Below are 19,418 nucleotides of genomic sequence, written 5' to 3' on the forward strand. Positions count from 1 at the left end.
TTGAATTCGGGGCGATTGGTCAGGACATTACCATCGAGTTCTCGTATTACTTGGAGGTACTTTAATTAACCTGATACGAAAACGATAACACCGTCTGCATATGTAGGTATCATCGTCATTTCATTCATGGTCGGGATAAGGAAACATTTTTTATAAAACTAAAGGCAGAAAACAATTAGGAATAGTGTTAAGAACCGATTCAGTCCAATTTTGAGACAAGATGCAATCGAACTGTTATGTATTTATAACCAAAGACCACTTATATCTTATACCGTAATAAAAACGAGTATAATTGTTTAATTGGTTCATATTCATGTTGAGATGATATAGTCTTTACTTGATGGCATGAATGATGGTCTATTCAAGGTTGATTTAAGACTAATTCATCATACAGTTATTTTGTTGTTACATTTCTTGATCATTACAACTGTTAATAACATTAAAACTATTTTCCAGCCAAACGTCGACAGCAACTCAACTGAATTCTTTTAAATAAATATGTCGGCGATAGAAAAGATTGACACTAGAATGATTACTAGAATTATATGGGTAAGAATAATTTTCCTATTCTAAAGTTTTTTTTAGACTGTATATTGATTTCCTACAGAAGGTAAAATATGTATCTGGATTAGCAAGAGGATTAAAGTTTGTCTAACATGGAAAACCTCAGGTTTACACGCTCTTCAGATGATGATAGAGTTGATAGTGCAATCGAATCTCTTAAGGGGGTATTCTGAAGAATTAACAAAAAATCATTTTTATGTTCTTTTTTTTCGAAGTTTAACTATTCAAGAGACGTGTGTAAAAGAGGATTTTTCAAAAATTAACATATTTTCGGATATAAAGCTATTTGTTCACGATAATCTTCCTCTATTTTCATCCTCCGCGAAACGATATCCACGATTTCTCAACTTTTATTGCATCAATTTTTTTCATAGAAATTTTTCTTCATAGCAATTTTATCACTGTCGACTTATTGAGCTATCCACCTATCTACCCGTCATCTGTGTATTAATATTTTTACATGTATATGAAACAATAAAATGATTTGTAATCGTAATTTTAGACCACAATTAATTTAAATCACTTGCCTGCGACTCCGAAATTACTGGACCCATCTTCGCAAAAATGCAATTAATTTTTCACTCAATCAGTATGTATGTAGAATAATGTTGTTTAATTCACTCGAATCGGATTTTGGTCCCGTTTTTTTCAAAAATAGCCATAATTTGCACACTTTGCTATGTATCTGTGAAATAGCTGGACCTGTCTTTGTCAAAAACTAATTAGCACGTCTCTCCATGAATAGGAATCGAATGTTTTCGTCAGATTATTGCGAGAGCTAAAATCATGGGTATTTATAATCAGAGGCCAATTTATTGAGATTTTCCACTTTAATACCTTCTATTTTCAATTTTTATTTTTTAGAGATTCTCAAAATATTAACTAGTGGTGTGTGATGGCATCGTGCTTTAAGGAAAATTGCTGGAACTTCCCGTACGGTAATGAAATATTCGAGGAATATTAAATAAGTTCAAATAGATTATTATTATTATGTTTTTTGAACCATTCAAATCAAATGCTCTGTTCTCTCAAAAACTCGATTTCTATTTTCTGCACTCATTGCTCCGTATCTCCGTAACGGCTGGATCTGCCTTTGCCAAAAACTAATCAGCACATCTCCCTATCAATAGGAATCGAATGCTTTTCGAATATTCTAAATCGGTTGATTCGTGCTCCCCAAAAAAGTGGACGAAAAATTGTATTCATACATACATACACACATCCATTTATTCTAAGGTATGCCAAAATGTTCAGAAACCTCTGAAACGTGAAGATGTGCAAAAAATTTTATTTTTTATTTTTGGACGATTGCAATAACTTACCATACGAGAAGTTAATAACTTGTAAGAAACGGATTGTTAAAATATTATCAGCTTTATTGTAACGGCCTTTCAAAAATCGCTTAGAATCGTGCCACTAAGCTAGAACGCCTCCTAAGTCACAAACCCATACACACCTAGTTCCCAGTCCCCAGTCCCTCGTTTCCAAATATCCTTTCCCTTTATCTACTTAACACTTATTTACGTCTACCCAACCTTGGCCAACAAAGACACGATGTCTGACCGGCTCATATCACATGTGTCGTGTGTGACGTTTTCTTCGTGGCACCTTTTAATCGTCGCATTTTCTTATCTTATCTCTCCTCGGCCGGGGGACTCCTCCGTTCTACTACGGCTCGTCGGCGCTAAACCGGCGTTCTACAAGGGGGCCCCTCCACGGGACGGGAAGACGGGAGACCCGCGGCGCGCGTGCTAATGTGTTGTCTTGTGTCGATTCCCCGATACCGCGGGGAAATAAAAACACAAAACAAACGATCATATGTTTGTAAACATCTTATTGTAACATGAGCGCTCTTGTTTCGACGGCCCGTCACGTAATTGATTAAATGATCGTAAATTTTTAGTCGGCGGTAAAGGAATTTTAAATATTACTAAAGGAGAGGTGGGTACAAATTGGAGATTTATGAGGCGAAGTTGGGTAGCTGGTAAGGAAAAATTATTGTTGTTGTAAAAAATAGTTTAACGCCGTCCTACAATAATAGCATTTTAATCGCTACGATATCAGAAAAAATTACTTGATTACAAATTCTTAAATTAGATAATTTAGCTAAAAATGTATCAAGAAAACTCTTGCGCTACTAAAAAAATGGCATCTATTTTTAAAAAAAAGTGTTAAAAAAGGCTTGTTATTGGGACGAAAACCTTTGCAATTTTTTTTTGCGTTATTAAGTTATCAAGTTTGAGGTAGGGGGACTAGGTATTGCAATGGTAAACAAATTAAAAAAAATGCAAGTCGATCCGACTTGTAGTTTTTTTTTAATTTGTGGCACCGCATTGAAAAAAGTCATTTTGAGAGAAACGTATTTAAAGTTTTTAATATAATGTACTAAATACACCATTTAATTTAATGTACTAAATACACCATGGTGTTCAAAGATGCTGACACATTAAAAAGGTCATGTGCATGAGGTATTATAATGAAAAAAGAGAGCAGCTGGCATACAATAACTCGCGGAGCGATGAAAAAAAACGGTTTCAGAGGATCATACATATAGATATATATATATATATATATTATATATATATAGATATATATATATATATAGATATATATATATAATATATTAGGGTGGTCCTTAAAATGGTCATTTTCGAATTTCCTTGCTCCCAGGGGCTCAAATGGTTCCAAATTGATAAAAAACAATTCTCTGAAAGTTTTAGCTCTTAATATTAACGTTTAGATAGAGCGCAATTCAATCAAACTTTGTATGGAAAGAGCATGGAAAAAATTTTGAAAATTAAAAAAAAATGTTGTAGGTATAACTTAGCGACAAATGAATGAGTTTTATTCATTCGTTTGTTCGCTAAATTACATCTAAAAAACATTTTTAAACTTTTTGAAAAATTTTCCATGCTATTTCCATACAAAACTTTGATTGAATTGCGCTCTATCTAAACGTTAATATTAAGAGCTAAACTTTCAGAGAATTGTTTTTATCTATTTGGAACCATTTGAGCCCCTGGAGCAAGGAAATTCGAAAAATGACCAATTTAAGGACCACCCTAATATATATATATATATATATATATATATATATATAGATATATATATATATATAGATATATATATAGAATATATATATATTATATATATATATATATATATCATATATATATATATATATATCTATATATATATATATATATATATATATAACTTCGTCAAAAAATAGATATTGAGATGATTTTTTTTAAATAATTCTAAGGTTTTTAGCTTTCATAATATCAAAAAATCTCAAAATCAAAAAAAAAAAAAATAATAATAAAAACCGAACAACCCCCTTAAACCCGCCTAATTAGCGAAACAAAATTCAAGTAAAAGTATTATTTAAAAGCGTATAAGCCTAATTGTGAAATTGATGATAATAAGTATTTATAGGAAAAGCTTTCCAGCTATGTTACGTATAATTTCGTACTAGTCGCGCGTAAAGAAGTTTTGCTTCAAAAATGTTTATAATTTCATCAAAGCACTTAAAAGCTCATAATTATCAAACTATGTGAGATGAATTATTTTTCCAATTTTTTTCATTATAGTTACAATCAATACTATCTATAACCTCGTTTCGGCTCGACGTTCAATTATTGGACACTCTGTATATTTATATATAAATAATTTTTATGAACCCATTATAAAAATTGCAATTTTTATTGTATTGCTTTAAAAATGTATAAGTTCACACGTGCTTTGTATGAAAGTTATAATGATTATCTAAACAATGTTATTTGTGGGAACATATCATATGAATATATTATGTATGTACACACTATATATTCGTTACAGATTTCAAACGAGTTTTTATAATGCTTTTGTTTAGTAATTACTACTTTATGATTTAGTTAGATCTAAAAATTCCTTTTGGAATTCTATTCAAACACTTCATTTGTTTATATATAGAATTTGAGTTATGCTTCATTATGGCTATACATCATAAATTTGGCACATGTGGCTAAAAAAACGGTACGGGAAGTTCTAAGTCTTTGCCTCAAAGCACCACTAATTATTATTTATTAATTATATTTAATATTTTTTTTATTTCATTTTATTGTTTCAACAGCAATCAAAACTCTTACTTTACATGTTCTATAAGCTGTTTGTTGAAGTCTTATGACCTAACTTATTTTATGAGAGGCAACCCATCGGTTTACCAATTTCCTATGTGTCGGGTATATATTAGCTCATACGTCTAATAGTTATCATTTATTAAATTTGAGTAGAATTTTAGTATTTAGTAAGCTTAAATACTTCTTAAATATTGTTCGAGCAACTAAAAATGATCAATAATTCTACAATTGAACATATGCATTTTGTTACGAATATCAATGAAAATCAAATTAGAATAAAGTTTATTGTATAAGGAATGAGTACAATTTCGTTTTCGATGCATTCAAAGTGCAGAGCCCGTCTTAACAGTGGACGTCCTTCAAGAGAGCCGTGCCCTCGGCCTGGTCCTCCCGTCCCAACCCGTCTTCCCTAGCCGAAGAAGAGGCACATGTGGAACAATGCGTGCAACGGCGGCGGCGACGACGTGATAGCGCACACGTGAGAAACGAACAACACCCAACACCGAACACACTGAACACCGAACAACAACAAATCTCATTTACGGTTCAACTGATCAAAAACAGACTGATTGACACAGCATCATGGATAATGATGAGACATAATTTGTTATTAGATGTTGTTATTAACGGTGCTGTGCCCGAAAGTAGAAAGCAGGTCTATGGTGTGGGAGCACCAGGTTTAATTTGCTCTTATTTTTTCCCTTGCTTATAGTTCATCTTTTGCCACCAGTCATTATGTAATAGAAAATCGACTTTATATGGAAAATTCTATTATAGTCTTGAATTCAAGTCATTTATTAGTATCAATGTCCTCTAAATAAACTAGTAGAGCATGGCATCGTGCCTTAAGCAAATTGCTGAAATTTTCCGTACCGTAATTAAACTTTTTTTCATTTGAAACTTTGAAGAAATTAAATTTTTGAGAATTTTGATATTTAAAAAAAACTTTTTTGTAAAATCTTTTATATTCAGATTTTTTTCAAAGCAATTACACTGTCGAGCTGTTTCAGAGACGAAGAAGCGCGTAAGCGCCGCAACGCATTCTAATGATAATTGGAAATTGGACGCATTCTAAGGGTAATGGTCTATGAATCTTGATAGAGAACCCATAGAAATGTAAACAAAATTTGCAGTTATTAATAAAATCTTTATAAAATACCTGATAATTTGATGCTCATATAACTGATTGTTTTTGAGCGCTAGATGGCAGTTTTTTTTCTACTTCTTTTTATTAGATCTCTGAAACCGCTGGACCTACCTTCATAAAAATCTATTCAGTTCTTCACATTGTCAATACAACGAAAATGTTTTTTGATTCATTCAAATCAGACGTCCATTCTCTCAAAAACTGAATTAACATTTTCTGCACTCTTTGCTTCGTATCTCCGTAACGACCTGCTTTTGCCAAAAACTAATCAGCACATCTCCCTATCAATAGGAATCGAATGTTTTTTTTATATGTTTTAAGTTTTGATCTCGAAATCGTTAACTAAAAAATTGTATCCGCACGTACATACACACACACAAAAAACACACCTACGTCATTTTTTTTTAAGGTATGCCAAAATGTTCAGAAACCTCTGAAACATAAAGAAATATAATTTTTTTTTTGATTACTCTAACTTGCCCTACGGTAAGTTAACAATATTTTTTTTAATATTTTTTGGAAAATGCTAATAAACTATAATAATGAACAATAATTAAAATATGTATAATTGTTAAAAATATTACATAATTTGGAGTTAAGAATAAAATAGGCTGACTGAACGATCTACTAAACGGCCTTGTGGGATAATCATGAGATCAATTTTATAAGAGAAGAATTAAAAAAGATCTTAATGACAAATCATTATTTAAGTCTACTAAAAAGTTAAAATCATATTTTTTTCATTGTGAACTGCCATCACTGTAAGTAATTGCATCACCGAACAGAGTTCTTAGATTCATTTTTTATTTATTATGAAAAACATATTTTTTAATTTTTTTAAATTATTTATTTAAATACTACAGTTTCTACTTATCGTTTGGTTATAGAAATTGCTATCCAGCACACAATTGCGAATGAATAATAAATTTAATCAATAAATGATATAATAACGATTGATATCGAATTAGTAATTAAATACATACACACATGAGCGATAGTGATAATAATTCTATTTCAATCGTATTATCTGTAGATTACATAAGTTAATTAAATCATTGAATAACTGTGAGAAATAGCACGACTGTGTGTAGAAAAGTAGTAAAGGTCGACTTGTTTTTTAAATTAGATTTTGTAATTTTCTATTTAATTTTTGTAACTAATTTTAAAAGAAGTAACGAATATTTTCTGAAAGAGGAAATGAATATTTTCTGAAAGTGGAAACGAATAATTTTTGAAAGTGGAAACGAATAATTTTTGAAAGTGGAAACGAATAATTTTTGAAAGTGGAAACGAATAATTTTTGAAAGTGGAAACGAATAATTTTTGAAAGAGGAAACGAATATTTTTTGAAAGAGGAAACGAATATTTTTTGAAAGAGGAAACGAATATTTTTTGAAAGAGGAAACGAATATTTTTTGAAAGCGGAAACGAATATTTTTTGAAAGTGGAAACGAATATTGAAAGCGGAAACGAATATTCTTTGAAAGAGGAATCGAATATTTTCTGAAAGAGGAAACAAATTACATTTGAAAGAAAAAATGTTGCGCATTCAAAGATTTTCGTTCGAAAAGATCACAGACATAGCTTAGTAGCCCGACTCACACACCAGAGGTCCTCGGATCGAATCCTGGCAATATCATAGAATTTGGGTTGTTCAGACTAAATTATAAAGAATCTCTTTGTGAGTTTATATTAAATAGAATATTAAAGATAGAATTTACTTTTTTAAGTGATTACAATAAAAAAAAGTTGAAAAACTTGGGTTCTTGCACAAAAGTGATACACTTTGAATTATATAAATATCTTCGTATACTGTTTTATTTCGTATACTGGTTTATATTCGTATACTGTTTTTTAGGTAATATACTTAGCTGGGTTATTTATTATTATAAACAATCAATCATCATTTATTTCTCGAATATTCTCTGGCTCTTTCGTCAATTGAATATATTTAAATCGCAGCATATGTTATCATTATATAATAAGTACAACATTGTGTATGAATAAATAAATAATGTATGCATATTGTGAGATCACCCCAGAGACTACTAAGTCTAGATATACAAATATAATCTCTTATTATTATTATTATTATTATTATTATTAAGATTGGCCGTTGGGTGTGATTGATTAGTAATAATGACTTGTATAACAATTGTTGTTAATTGAAGCGATTGTGTGTTATTTATATAATAACACGATCGTTAATATTTATATAGTTCAATAACAGATGACTATTCGCTTGTGATATGCAATGATATCATAATATATAAAACAATAAGTAAATAGTGGAAAGATAAAGAAATTGCATACAATCATGAACAATTTGCTTTGCAAGTGACTAATTTTCTTAGATTAATTAAAATTTAATACCTGGTAGCGTAAGTTAAAGAACTTTACCTTCTTTAAAAACCTTTTGTAAATCTTCTCTAAAAGTTCTTCAGTAAAATACAAAGAATTTTTTATAAAACTTTTGTAGTGATAAGTTTTGAAATATCATCGTTATTCAAGAAAAAGCATGAATTAAAAAATTACAAATTGACAATAGTTTAAAAAAGTCTGAAAACTCGAATTTCATAAAAATTACACATCAAAGGTTTATTTTTTAATTTATACAATTTTTTAACATTTGTATTCTCTAATGTGCACTAAGAATAAGAACTAAGAATAGATTTTATTTTCAGTTTGCCTTCAATTTTTTATTTCCAACCCCTGAATTTCTTCTTATCGTTTTCAACGTTCAACAGTTAAATAAGAACTTCAAAGAAACAAAGAATAAAAAATAGTACATTATATCAATACATAGTACAATGAACATAAAAGGGCGAAAGGGAAAACAGCACGACAACTTTATACGAGAAAAGGGGTAGTTCAGTTCTTGATGAAAGCCGTTACACGTGAACGAAAATAGAATTCGAGCCCTTAGATAAGGGATACATGAGATGCGGCTATAATTCAAAAGGGACAATCTGCATGTGTCAAGTTATATAATATCTGGCAGTAAAAAAATCTACTTGAGAACTAGATTTTTGTATACAACAACCAGAGTTCTATAAATCCTCACTTTTTGTTGCCATTTTGGAAACAACTACTGTTTGGTGAGAAACTTGGGATTTTTTTTCTGAAAAGCGTGCTTAATAGTTTGAAAGTAAACAAGTTTTGTGTATATACGGATTTGATACAGTATAATATAAATACATAAACTAAAGGCTTTAAATTAATTTTGTGAATTTTTATTATAATTTCTCAAATTGTTTTCTCGAATCTTTGAATAACTTGTGAACTTTAGAATTGTGCTTCATAATTAATCATTTGACCTTTAGAGTTTTGTCAAGATTTTTCTCGGGAAATAGGGTATTTCATCAACAATTCAATTTTATTTAATAAAACCATATAATGATTTTCTTTATTAGTTTGGCGAAAAGAGCAGAGTTGAGTGAAAATTATTTCCTTAGATTTTGAAACATGTTTTTATCACATTTTATTGTTTTGAATCTTTTAAAAATATACTATTTATTTAAATTATTATTTACTCAAATGATTAGTTAAAAATTAGACAGTTTCTTTGGTTTGACGCAGACCCCATAGTCTAAGAAAAACTTAATCTGACTTTTAAAAAAATCAGTTTTTTTATTTTTGTGACGGGGGTTCTTCCTAATTTTGATTGGTAAAACTTTGTTTTAAACAAATTTAAAAAGTTGTAAGAATTAGAAAGCCGTCACGCTGACCATTACACCAAGAAGTAATACAATCAAAAGTTGTATTATTTTCAAATATCAGAAGTGCATGCAAGTTGCCTTAAGGCGATATGCCACTTACATCAAGTTATTATAAAGAATATAAAATTACAAATTTGCTTAAGATTACTTTGAAACTTTAAACTGAACAAACTATAAAATATTTTATTAACACGTTAATCACCACTCATTTCCAAAAATGAGCCATGAAATTTTTTTTGATAATTTCAAGGAAAATTTAAATCAATGAAACTAATGTATCAAAAAAAAAATGTCGAAATTCCTGGAAAACATTGTTTGTCACATATATGGCTATATATTAAAACTGTTTTCTTACATGCCAAGAAATTTTTGGGTCATAATTTGTCAGACATGATATATGTCTGACGTGGATCATGTAGGACTTACTAGCGTCAGACATATAAGACTGACGTGGCTATTAACGTGTTAATCAAAGAGATTTGTTATTTTTAGAATCGAATGTTTTTCGTATTATGCAAATCGTAACACGTGTTTTTACCTTTTCATACATTTTCAATAGTTTAAGAATCCCAGTCGACATACTATTACTCTCTATGAAACCTTTTAACATATACGGGTACTACAATGTATTATTATGTATGTGACTACGGTTAATACGCGCGCAAAATTCCTAAGTGTCCCGTGTAATTAGGGGTCGCAGAGCAAAAGTAAAAATCTATTCAGGTTTCGAAATAATCAAACCAGTCTTTAGGAGAAAATCTACCGAAAAAATCGATCTATTATTATTTGTATTATTCGCTTTGATGCATATGCATATGCATATGCATATATCAGACATGGGAAACCTATTTTTTTGGGAGAAGAACCAGCTTAAATTTTATTTGAGAGGGTCGTAATACTTGGAAAGATCAAATGGGTATTATAGCTTTCACTTTATAATAATTCATTTTTAGATTCTGGTAGATCATTTCAATCAATTCAGAACATTAAATAATCAATCATATTAATATATTATCTTAATGTAAACTAGTTGTAAGTAGCATTTTGTCTTAAGTCAAGTTGCATGAACTTTTCGATGCACATACGTGATCAACTCAATCAATAAGAGTTTTATATCAATATAAATAATTGTTTATCATAATATTTATAATGTTAATTGACTGATAAAATAATTTAGGTGATTTTATCATTTTCAAGTTTATAAGTATTAAAAAATAAAGATTTAGAAAATAGAAATTAAATTAAATGGGAAAAAAGAAATTATAACTAGGAAATTAGGAGAATTAGGAAAAAATGAAAAAACAATTGGAATTGTCCTGAGAAATGTTATATAAGATCTTATTTGTAGGCATTTCATTAACAATATTTAGTTTGTTACCGAAGTTGGCATATTCAGAAATTTCTTAGAACTTGCGATGGTGCTGTGAAACATTAACTATCTGTAATATTAAACGAGTCATCAAATGAAGAATCATTAGGAACTATCTCAGTCCAATTGTACAAGAAATAAATAAATTATTGTCGAATAGATATTTAACGAAAAATGGTCCAGAATAATAAACAAGCTTCTATAAGGAAGGTTTTATCACTGGAGAAATTATTTTTTTAGTTATATACAGTTAGCTGATAATCTTTTAGACTCAAGGTTAAAAGGTTTTGATTGCTTATATTAAAAATGCTAATTGAAAAAACAGTACTCAACAACCAAGTTTGTTGGCAATTTTATGATTTTTCTTCAATATCATAAAAATTTATTACAGGCAACATGATGCATAAGGCAAAAAAGATGTAGATCGATGAAGAGAGTTATTTAAAAGGTTGGCAACTAAGTAAGTGCGGATTTTTGCAAGAATATCAGATCTTTTTTGTTTCAAGGAAGTAAATAACTTCTTTCTGAAATTCATTGTCCATTATGATTACTGATTTTTTGTCATGTTTCAAGCATCATGATTATCCCACTTTCATAAAACTTCTGGTTTTTATTAGCAAATTTTACAAATCAGGTACTATTTGACACCATCATAATCTTTGAATTGTTTACCATTCAAGGAGTTTGTTTAAGATTGAAACAAGAAGTAATCAGATGGTGCAAGGTCAGGACTGTATGGTGGACGTGGCAAAACATCCTAACCAATCTCCAATAATTTTTACTAAGCGGCCAAAGATATGTGATGTCAATAATTGAATAAATCACCGTTTGGACTTGCCAAATAAGACCGATATTTTTCGACAGCCTTGTTTAATTTTATTAGTTGTTCAATAAAAACATCAGAATTTATTGCTCGGTTGGATGGTGAGAGTAAACGTAGACAATTCTTCTGTAATCAACTTCAACTGGACGACCAGAGCGTTTAGACCAGAAACCTTAGAGTGAAAGATCACAATTTGCAAACCAATTTTGACATTCTTGAACCGATTCTACCGTACAACAGACCAATGTCATGGGAAAGGCTATGTCATGTAGAACTTCCCACTTCCCATACTAAATTGTTCTAAATATTGTCAAAAGCCATGTGATTGTTGTGCATTCAGGCGTTTTTCTCGGGTTGCCAGATAGAAAACAAAACCTAGAAACCGCACAAACGTCAAAAAATGATCTTAGATAACAGGGTCTTTCTGACCAAGCTTCATAACATACGAGTAACGTTGCAGTTTATGTGTAAAACGCTTGAGTGCACAGCCAATACATGACATTTTGACAGTATTTAGTATAATTCAGAATCATAATGTATGCAAGTTGAAGCGTAACATGGCCTTGCCATAACATTGTGGACGGAATTGGTTCATTCGTTTTTTTTAAAGCTTTGCCATTATAAACAGCTCATAACTTATTTGAACTTAATATGTCCTTTTACCTTTGCAGAAATTCAAAGGCAAAGTGCAACAAAACAATTCTTTTTGATTTTCCATTTTTCAACGAACGCCAAACAAAATCTACACAATCCATCAAAAAACTGTTCTTTACTAATGGACATCTAAACTACATACTACAAAAAAATGTATTTTTTATTTGGACAACGTCAGCAAACTTAATTTTTTTTTTCATCTAAACTACAACTGCCTGAGAAGGCATTCAGTAATTGTTGTGATTAGTTATTAAATGCGATTTTAAAATACTACCCATTGGTAGTATTTCAAGTTAGTATAATAAATATAAATGTGTGACAATAATTGCAAGCAGATAATAAATATAAATATGTGAGAATAATTACAAGCACTATACTAAATATATAACTATACTAAGTCTAATTGATCTAATCTTCTTAGTCTCTTGACAGTGTTTGCAGAAAGTAGGTCCTTTGCTAGTTCATTTGGATGGGTCTCCAATCTTGACTTATATTTCGCAGCAAATCTACTAATTTCTTCCGCTATTGTTTGTATGTTGCAGTCCTGATGAAACTTAAAATTTTAATCCAAACTCACTTAGTTGCCAACCAAATATTTACATGAATTGTGTTTTTCAAATGTTTCTTCCTCCTATTTTAGAATCTGTGTCCTTTGATAGCGATAAACGATACCGTATAAGCAGCCGACCGTCCCGACCGCTTAGCATAGGGGTTAGCGGGCCATAAACTGTAAACGTTGGCAGCCCGCCGAGCAGCCGCTACCGGGCTCCTGCCGACTGTGCCTCTATGCCCTGTATGGCAAACTAAATTCATTTTTTTACTCAAAGACTCTGTAACCCGCGGGATGCAGCAGTAATCGAGTGCCATTACCGGCATTATTATTACTTGACAAGTTGAGAGGAATATAGTTTTAAGACTTTTTTAACGCTTCCATGTGTTGTCTCTTGGCTTTCAATTATCTATACTTACTCTTATCGTGTCTTTTGTTAATCATCCGTGTTCTGAAATCTCAAACAATTTTAATTGCTCGATCACAAAGCTTTAGTTGTTTCATTCGAGTACGAGTAAATGATAATAATAGAAATATAAATAGAACAGAATTTTTATTTATTTATTGAAGCGAACTGCTAACTTTTTATTGAATAAACTTATTGTTAGTAATTTTTGATTAATTAGAAATTTATGGAAAATCAGTGAAAAATTGTGAGTAATCTTATTTTTATTAAAAGGAAAACCTAAAAACTAAAACAAGAAAATTTATTTTTATTGTTAGATATAATACTATTAGGTTGGCAACTAAGTATGTGCGGCTTTAGTTTTTAGATGGTTTCAATTGAATTTTTTGGTTTGCTGAAGTAGACCAAATGTAAAATACGTTTTGTTATTGGACAGTTGGAAATTTAGATGTCCATCAGTAGAAACGAGTTTTTTAATCTGTTGCGTATTTTTTATTTAGACTTTGTTGATGGGAAATCAAAACTACAATGTTTGTCATATTTTTCTTTTGAATTTCTGCAAAGGCAAAAAGCATCTTAAGTTTACAAAGAGTTATGAGTTGTTTGTGATAATGAATCCTTAAAGAAAACGGCAGTGTCGAAATTGGTTTATCATAATTCGTCCAGGTTATTTTTGACTCAAAGATGGAAATCGTCTATCGTCGTGGTCATCCAGTTCAAGTTGATTAAAAAGGAATAGTCTACATAGAAGTGTTATCATCAACCAAGCAATCAATTCCAATGTCTACATTAATCAACTAATGAAATTAAACAACACAGTTGAAGAAAAGCGGCCTAAATTGACAAATCTAAACGGTGATTTATTCTATTGACATCATATCATTGGCCACTCGGAAAAAATTATTGCAGCTTGGTTGGGACGTTTTGTCACATCCACCATAAAGTCCTGATCTTGCACCTTCTGATTGCTTTTAATATCGATCTCTACAAAACTTCTTAAGTTTACACAAAAATAATAATCAGGATGATTTCGAATTGTACATGATACAGTTTTTTTGCAAATAAAATTCGAGGTTTTATGAAAGTAGGATAATGATGCTGCTTGGAAGATGACAAAAGGAGTCAGTGATCAAAATCTACAATACATTACGAAATAGTTATTTAGTTTCTTAGAAAAAAATGTCTCGGATTTTCTAATAAAAATCTGGTCTTTACTTAGTTGCAGTTTTTATAATATTTAAGGTGTTCAAAAGTGGAGTGCGCACTGTTGAATGTTTTATATATTAAAAATGGACAACAATCTGTAAATGATTAGGATTGCTTCAGACAGATTTTGTTGACGTTTGGAAAAATTGTCGATTTATGTGTCAAAACAATATAAGGTGTTTAAATCCAAAGTATGGACATACTTATTTGTCTTTGGCCAAACCCCTAATTATCGTTGCAATATTTGTTACACCAGTTTTTGAGAGAACTGATCATCTGATTAGAATGATTCAACAAATATCTCAAATTAGACGTTGTGAAGAAATGATTAGTTTTTGGAGAAGGTAGATTTCTAAGAGTTGTAAAATTTTGAAAAAAAAATTCAAAAATCTAAATAAATTCAAAATTTTCATTTGTTCAAATTTTTGAAATTTTCAGACTTACTTATGTCTTTGGCTAAAATCCTGATTATCTTTGCCATATTAGTTACACCTTATCCCTTATCGTCCCTTTACTCGTCTGTCGCGTCTGTTTTCTCGTAAGATTAGAACTAAATCGGATAAATTCTGGGAAAATTTAGAAAATTTGGTAAATTCACGGTTTGCTTTATTATAGATGTATGTGTAAAAACAATATATGTTGAAATTCAAAGTACGGACTTACCTTTATTTAAACAAAATCTTGATCATCGTTGCAATATTAGTTACATCTTATCCCTTAACCCTTCACTCGGCTGTCGCGTCTGTTTTCTCGCAAGATTAGAACTGAATCGGATAAATTTTATGGAAATCTAGAAATTTGACGATTTGCATTAGTAAAGATATATGTGTAAAAATAATAAGTGTCTTATCTGCATTTACCCAAAACCTTTATTATCTTTGCAATATTAGTTATGCCTCATTGTTCCTTTACTCTTCTGTTGCGTATGTTTTGTTTGGAAATTTGGAATTTTGTCGATCTGCATTAATAAAAGTATGTATAAAAACATGTGTTGAAATTCGAAGTGCAGACTTATTTGGATTTAACCAAAACCTTGATTATTGTTGCAATATCATTTGCCGTCCCTTCACTAGTCTGTCGAGTCTGTTTTTTTCGTAAGATTAAAACTGAATCGGATAAATTTCGTCGAAATTTGGAAAATTGTCGATTTGCATTAATAAAGATGTATGTGTAAAAACAATATTAAGTAATAAAAAATTGGGCTCGCCCGTAGGTAAGTGGCTAGAACGACTGGAGCTGGATCAGGGGTTCCGGGTTCGACGCCCACTTCGAGCAGCCTGTTGTCATTCCGGCAAAACAAATTTTCAAAAAATCGAACGCATTCCGGCAAAACAAATTTTTAAAAAATCGCTTCATACAGAAAATGATTTAATAAGTGAATTTAATAAATTATGATTCAACTAAATTTTATTAAATGTTCCCATTATTGTAATAAACATACATATATGTGCGCAAAATGGGCTTTGTAATAATTTTTGTTTCTTTCCTTTTCGAACGGAACCGGCACAAACATGAGAACCGGTTTTTGAACCGGTTTATGAACCGGTTTTTTAATTTTAGCTTTCCGGCAAAAAAAATATTAGCACAACACCACTGACTATTACAGTAATTGTAATAATAAAAATTCATCACATAAAATGAGACAACTGTTTGGATTGCCATCTATAGTAAAACAAACGTAGTTTGTAAGATATTAATTACCACAACAGCTCATAGAACCCTCAAGTTCTGATCGCTATTCAAATAAATTTAAAAAAAAGTATTAAAATTCAATTGTCACTTATGTCTTTGGCTAAAACCATCATAATCGCTTCAATAATAGTTAGATCTTATCTCTCATCGCAAATTTAGAACTGAATAGGATAAATTCTATGGAAATTCGGAAAATTGACGATTTGCGTTAATCAAATTTATCTGTAAAAACAATATGTGTTTAAATTCAAAGTGCAGTCTTATCTGCATTTAACCAAAATCTTGATCATCGTTGCAATATAAGTTGACTTTATCCCTCATCATCCCTTTACTCGTTTGTTGTATCTGTTTTTTTTTTTGCAGTATTAAAACTGAATCGGATAAATTTTGTGGATATTTGGAAAATAGACGATTTGCATTAATAAAGATGTAGATGTAGTAAAGTGCGGACTTATCTGCATTTAACCAAAATCTTCATCATCGTTGCAGTATTAGTTACATCTTATCCCTTTACATCCCTCCACTCGTCTGTTTTCTCTCAAGATGTCACGTTGGCCGTATCCGTAACGTGTGACGTGCACGGTTGAGTGCATCGCGTCATGTGTCAAAATCTGCACTGTTGCACGCGCCGCCGGTGGGCACTTGTGCGACGCACGAGTACGAGCACGACGACGACGACTATGGGTACAAAATCAATAGCGAAATGCTAGGGCCCTTTTCCCTACGAACCACTAACTACGAACGACCAACGACGGCACAACGTGGATATGTGGCTAGGATGCACTTCAACAATGTTTAGTTCAATCATTTTGCAAATAGAGAGATAATAGAAATAGGGGTTAGGGTTTTTTTTTGCATCTGCATTGTTGCGATTGTTTAATGAGGGCAGAAGGGCATACAAGGAATTCGCAATTTTTCAACAACGGTGAAAAAAATATAAATTGTTTTTTTGGTTAAATGGAATTTTAAACTTAAGGGCTATTTTTTGAAAGAAAATTTAATCTAATTACTGTCGCAATTCATTGACTAAACTGTGTGTTAGGAATTTTAAAAGGTTTGTTTCCAAAATAGTTATTAGTGATTGCTTGTGAATGATTATTATTATTGATGCTTTGCCAGAAGACATGTCCGTTGTATGAGAGCACCACATTATTTTGTCCATAGTTCACATTTTACATCTGCTTTTATGCATCCCTCAGTTCTTTAATTTTAACTTCTATAGCACTTTTTTGCGACCAGGGTTTCGAGTTTCTTAGTTTCTTTTAGAAAAAGTAAAGTTGTTTCCTCTCACGCTCTTTGTAGTCCATCTCTTTCTCAGAGTCCATGTCTCTGATCCCTACAGAACCAAACTCCAGATGCAGCTCTTTATTATCCTTTCTTATAAATGTAAATGTTGCAATACAGTTATTAACAAGAACAACAAATTTTTATAAAAAAAATAGTAAAAAATAATATCTTATTGTTAGGTGTATAAATTCAATTATTAAATTGCCTCTGCAACAATATTTATTTCCTCATTTATTTATTTACTTAAAGCCTATGGCAATAATACAATATAATTTGATTTTAAAGTGTACAAGTTATAAACTAAAGATAATAATATATGAGAAAATTGGAGTATTTAAGAGATCAAAGACAGCTTTTAAAATAAACACATAATATTTAATATAAACTACAATATATAACACTAAATAAAAATAATAATATTAAACATTTAATAAACTATAAATCACTACTTAAAACAGTCAATTGATGATAATTTTCCTGGCTTGATTTTTTAGATTACTCACAGACAAACCAAAGATATCAATCCCAAAAGTAATATGAAAACCTTTATGTTAGGTAGGAAAAATGAGTATAAGAAAATTAATATTTTTTCATACTTGTACGTTTTAGATGTTTCTGAACATTCTGGTATACCTTATAATTAGAAAAAATAATAAAAAATAAAATAAAAACGTAATAAACGTTAATAAATAAAGATAAGATACACATAGAAAAATTAAATAAATACATTAGGTGCATGTGTGTGTGTATCTTTGGATACAAATTTTCGTCGACGATTTCGAAAGCACGGATTAACCAATTTGAATGATTCAAAAAATATTCAGTTTGTACTGGCGGCGAGATGTGCTAATTAGTTTTTGCGAAAGGCAAGTTTAGCCATTTTAGAGCAAAAATTGTACAAAACGGTCATGCAGTTTTTCAGAGAACCGATCATCCGATTAGAATGATTCAAAAAACATCATTTGATGGTGGTGTGAAAAAATTATTATGGAGAAGATAGATAAGTCCAGTAGCTTCAAAATTTTGAAAAAAATTAAAAATTTGCAAAAATATTCAAAATTTTCATTTGTTCAAATTCTTGAAATTTTTCAGAGTTTTCAAAATTGAAAAATCATTTTATGAAAAATATTGAAAATAAGTATAGGATTTTATGAAAAAAATTAACAATGTACAAAAAATTTCTAAAAATTTCAAAATTATGAAAAATGTAAAGTTTTTTATATAGTTCAAATAAAAAAATTTAACTCTGCAATTCAATTTCAAAATGTTTTTATATCCAAAATAAAAAATGTAACATAAGGTCCCCGGAAGCGTTCTGATTAGGTTTTTTTTATTATATTTTTGTTCTTGTAGGTATAACCGTAGATAAACAAGATAAAGGGGTCGCCCAAATATAAGCACTTATATTAGATCTATAAAATTCCATGATGCAATTTACAGTATTTATAACAATTATTAGGAAATAATTAAGACAATTGTTAATTATCGTTTAAATGAAATCCTAGCCTTCACTCGTTGGAGTGAACTCTAGATAATTATTTCTTTTTTTTCTTTTTTCTATTATTATTTTTTTTCTTTTCTTATTGTTGTTATTTTTTATTTTATTATTTTCAATTTATTTATTTTCTCTCGTTTGTGTTACAATAGCTTATAAGATTAAATTGTATCTTGATTGCAATTTTAATAAAGTAAAAAAAATCGTTGATCAGTTTTCGTTGATTATCGAAAATTTCGAATTCTCGAATATTTTATTACGGTACGGGAAGTTCCAGGAATTTGCCTTAAGCACAATGCCATGCACCACTAGTTAAATCAACAATCCTATTTATAGAATCCTATATAACGATTATCTCTGATAATTATTTTTTGCTGAATTGAAA

General features: G+C 30.2%; 1 protein-coding gene across 7 annotated transcripts in view; it reads left to right on the top strand.

Annotated features, from left to right (window-relative positions):
- Positions 1 to 19,418, top strand: part of LOC113378531 (max-binding protein MNT-like) — a 136,819-nt gene that overhangs the window by 33,038 nt on the left and 84,363 nt on the right. The window contains exon 1 of one of the 7 annotated variants that reach the window (XM_026619078.1): positions 460 to 549. The exons of the other annotated variants lie outside the window; for them this stretch is intronic. Coding sequence (XP_026474863.1) covers positions 546 to 549 — 4 coding nt within the window. The 5' untranslated portion in view covers positions 460 to 545. Of the gene's footprint in view, positions 1 to 459; positions 550 to 19,418 lie in introns of those variants that run through there. 7 annotated transcript variants of the gene reach the window in all.

The sequence above is a fragment of the Ctenocephalides felis genome, unplaced genomic scaffold (assembly GCF_003426905.1).
Source record: "Ctenocephalides felis isolate EL2017-DRISC unplaced genomic scaffold, ASM342690v1 CF-g0.4_SCAFFOLD_01886, whole genome shotgun sequence".
In the NCBI taxonomy this organism is placed as follows: Eukaryota; Metazoa; Arthropoda; class Insecta; order Siphonaptera; family Pulicidae; genus Ctenocephalides; species Ctenocephalides felis.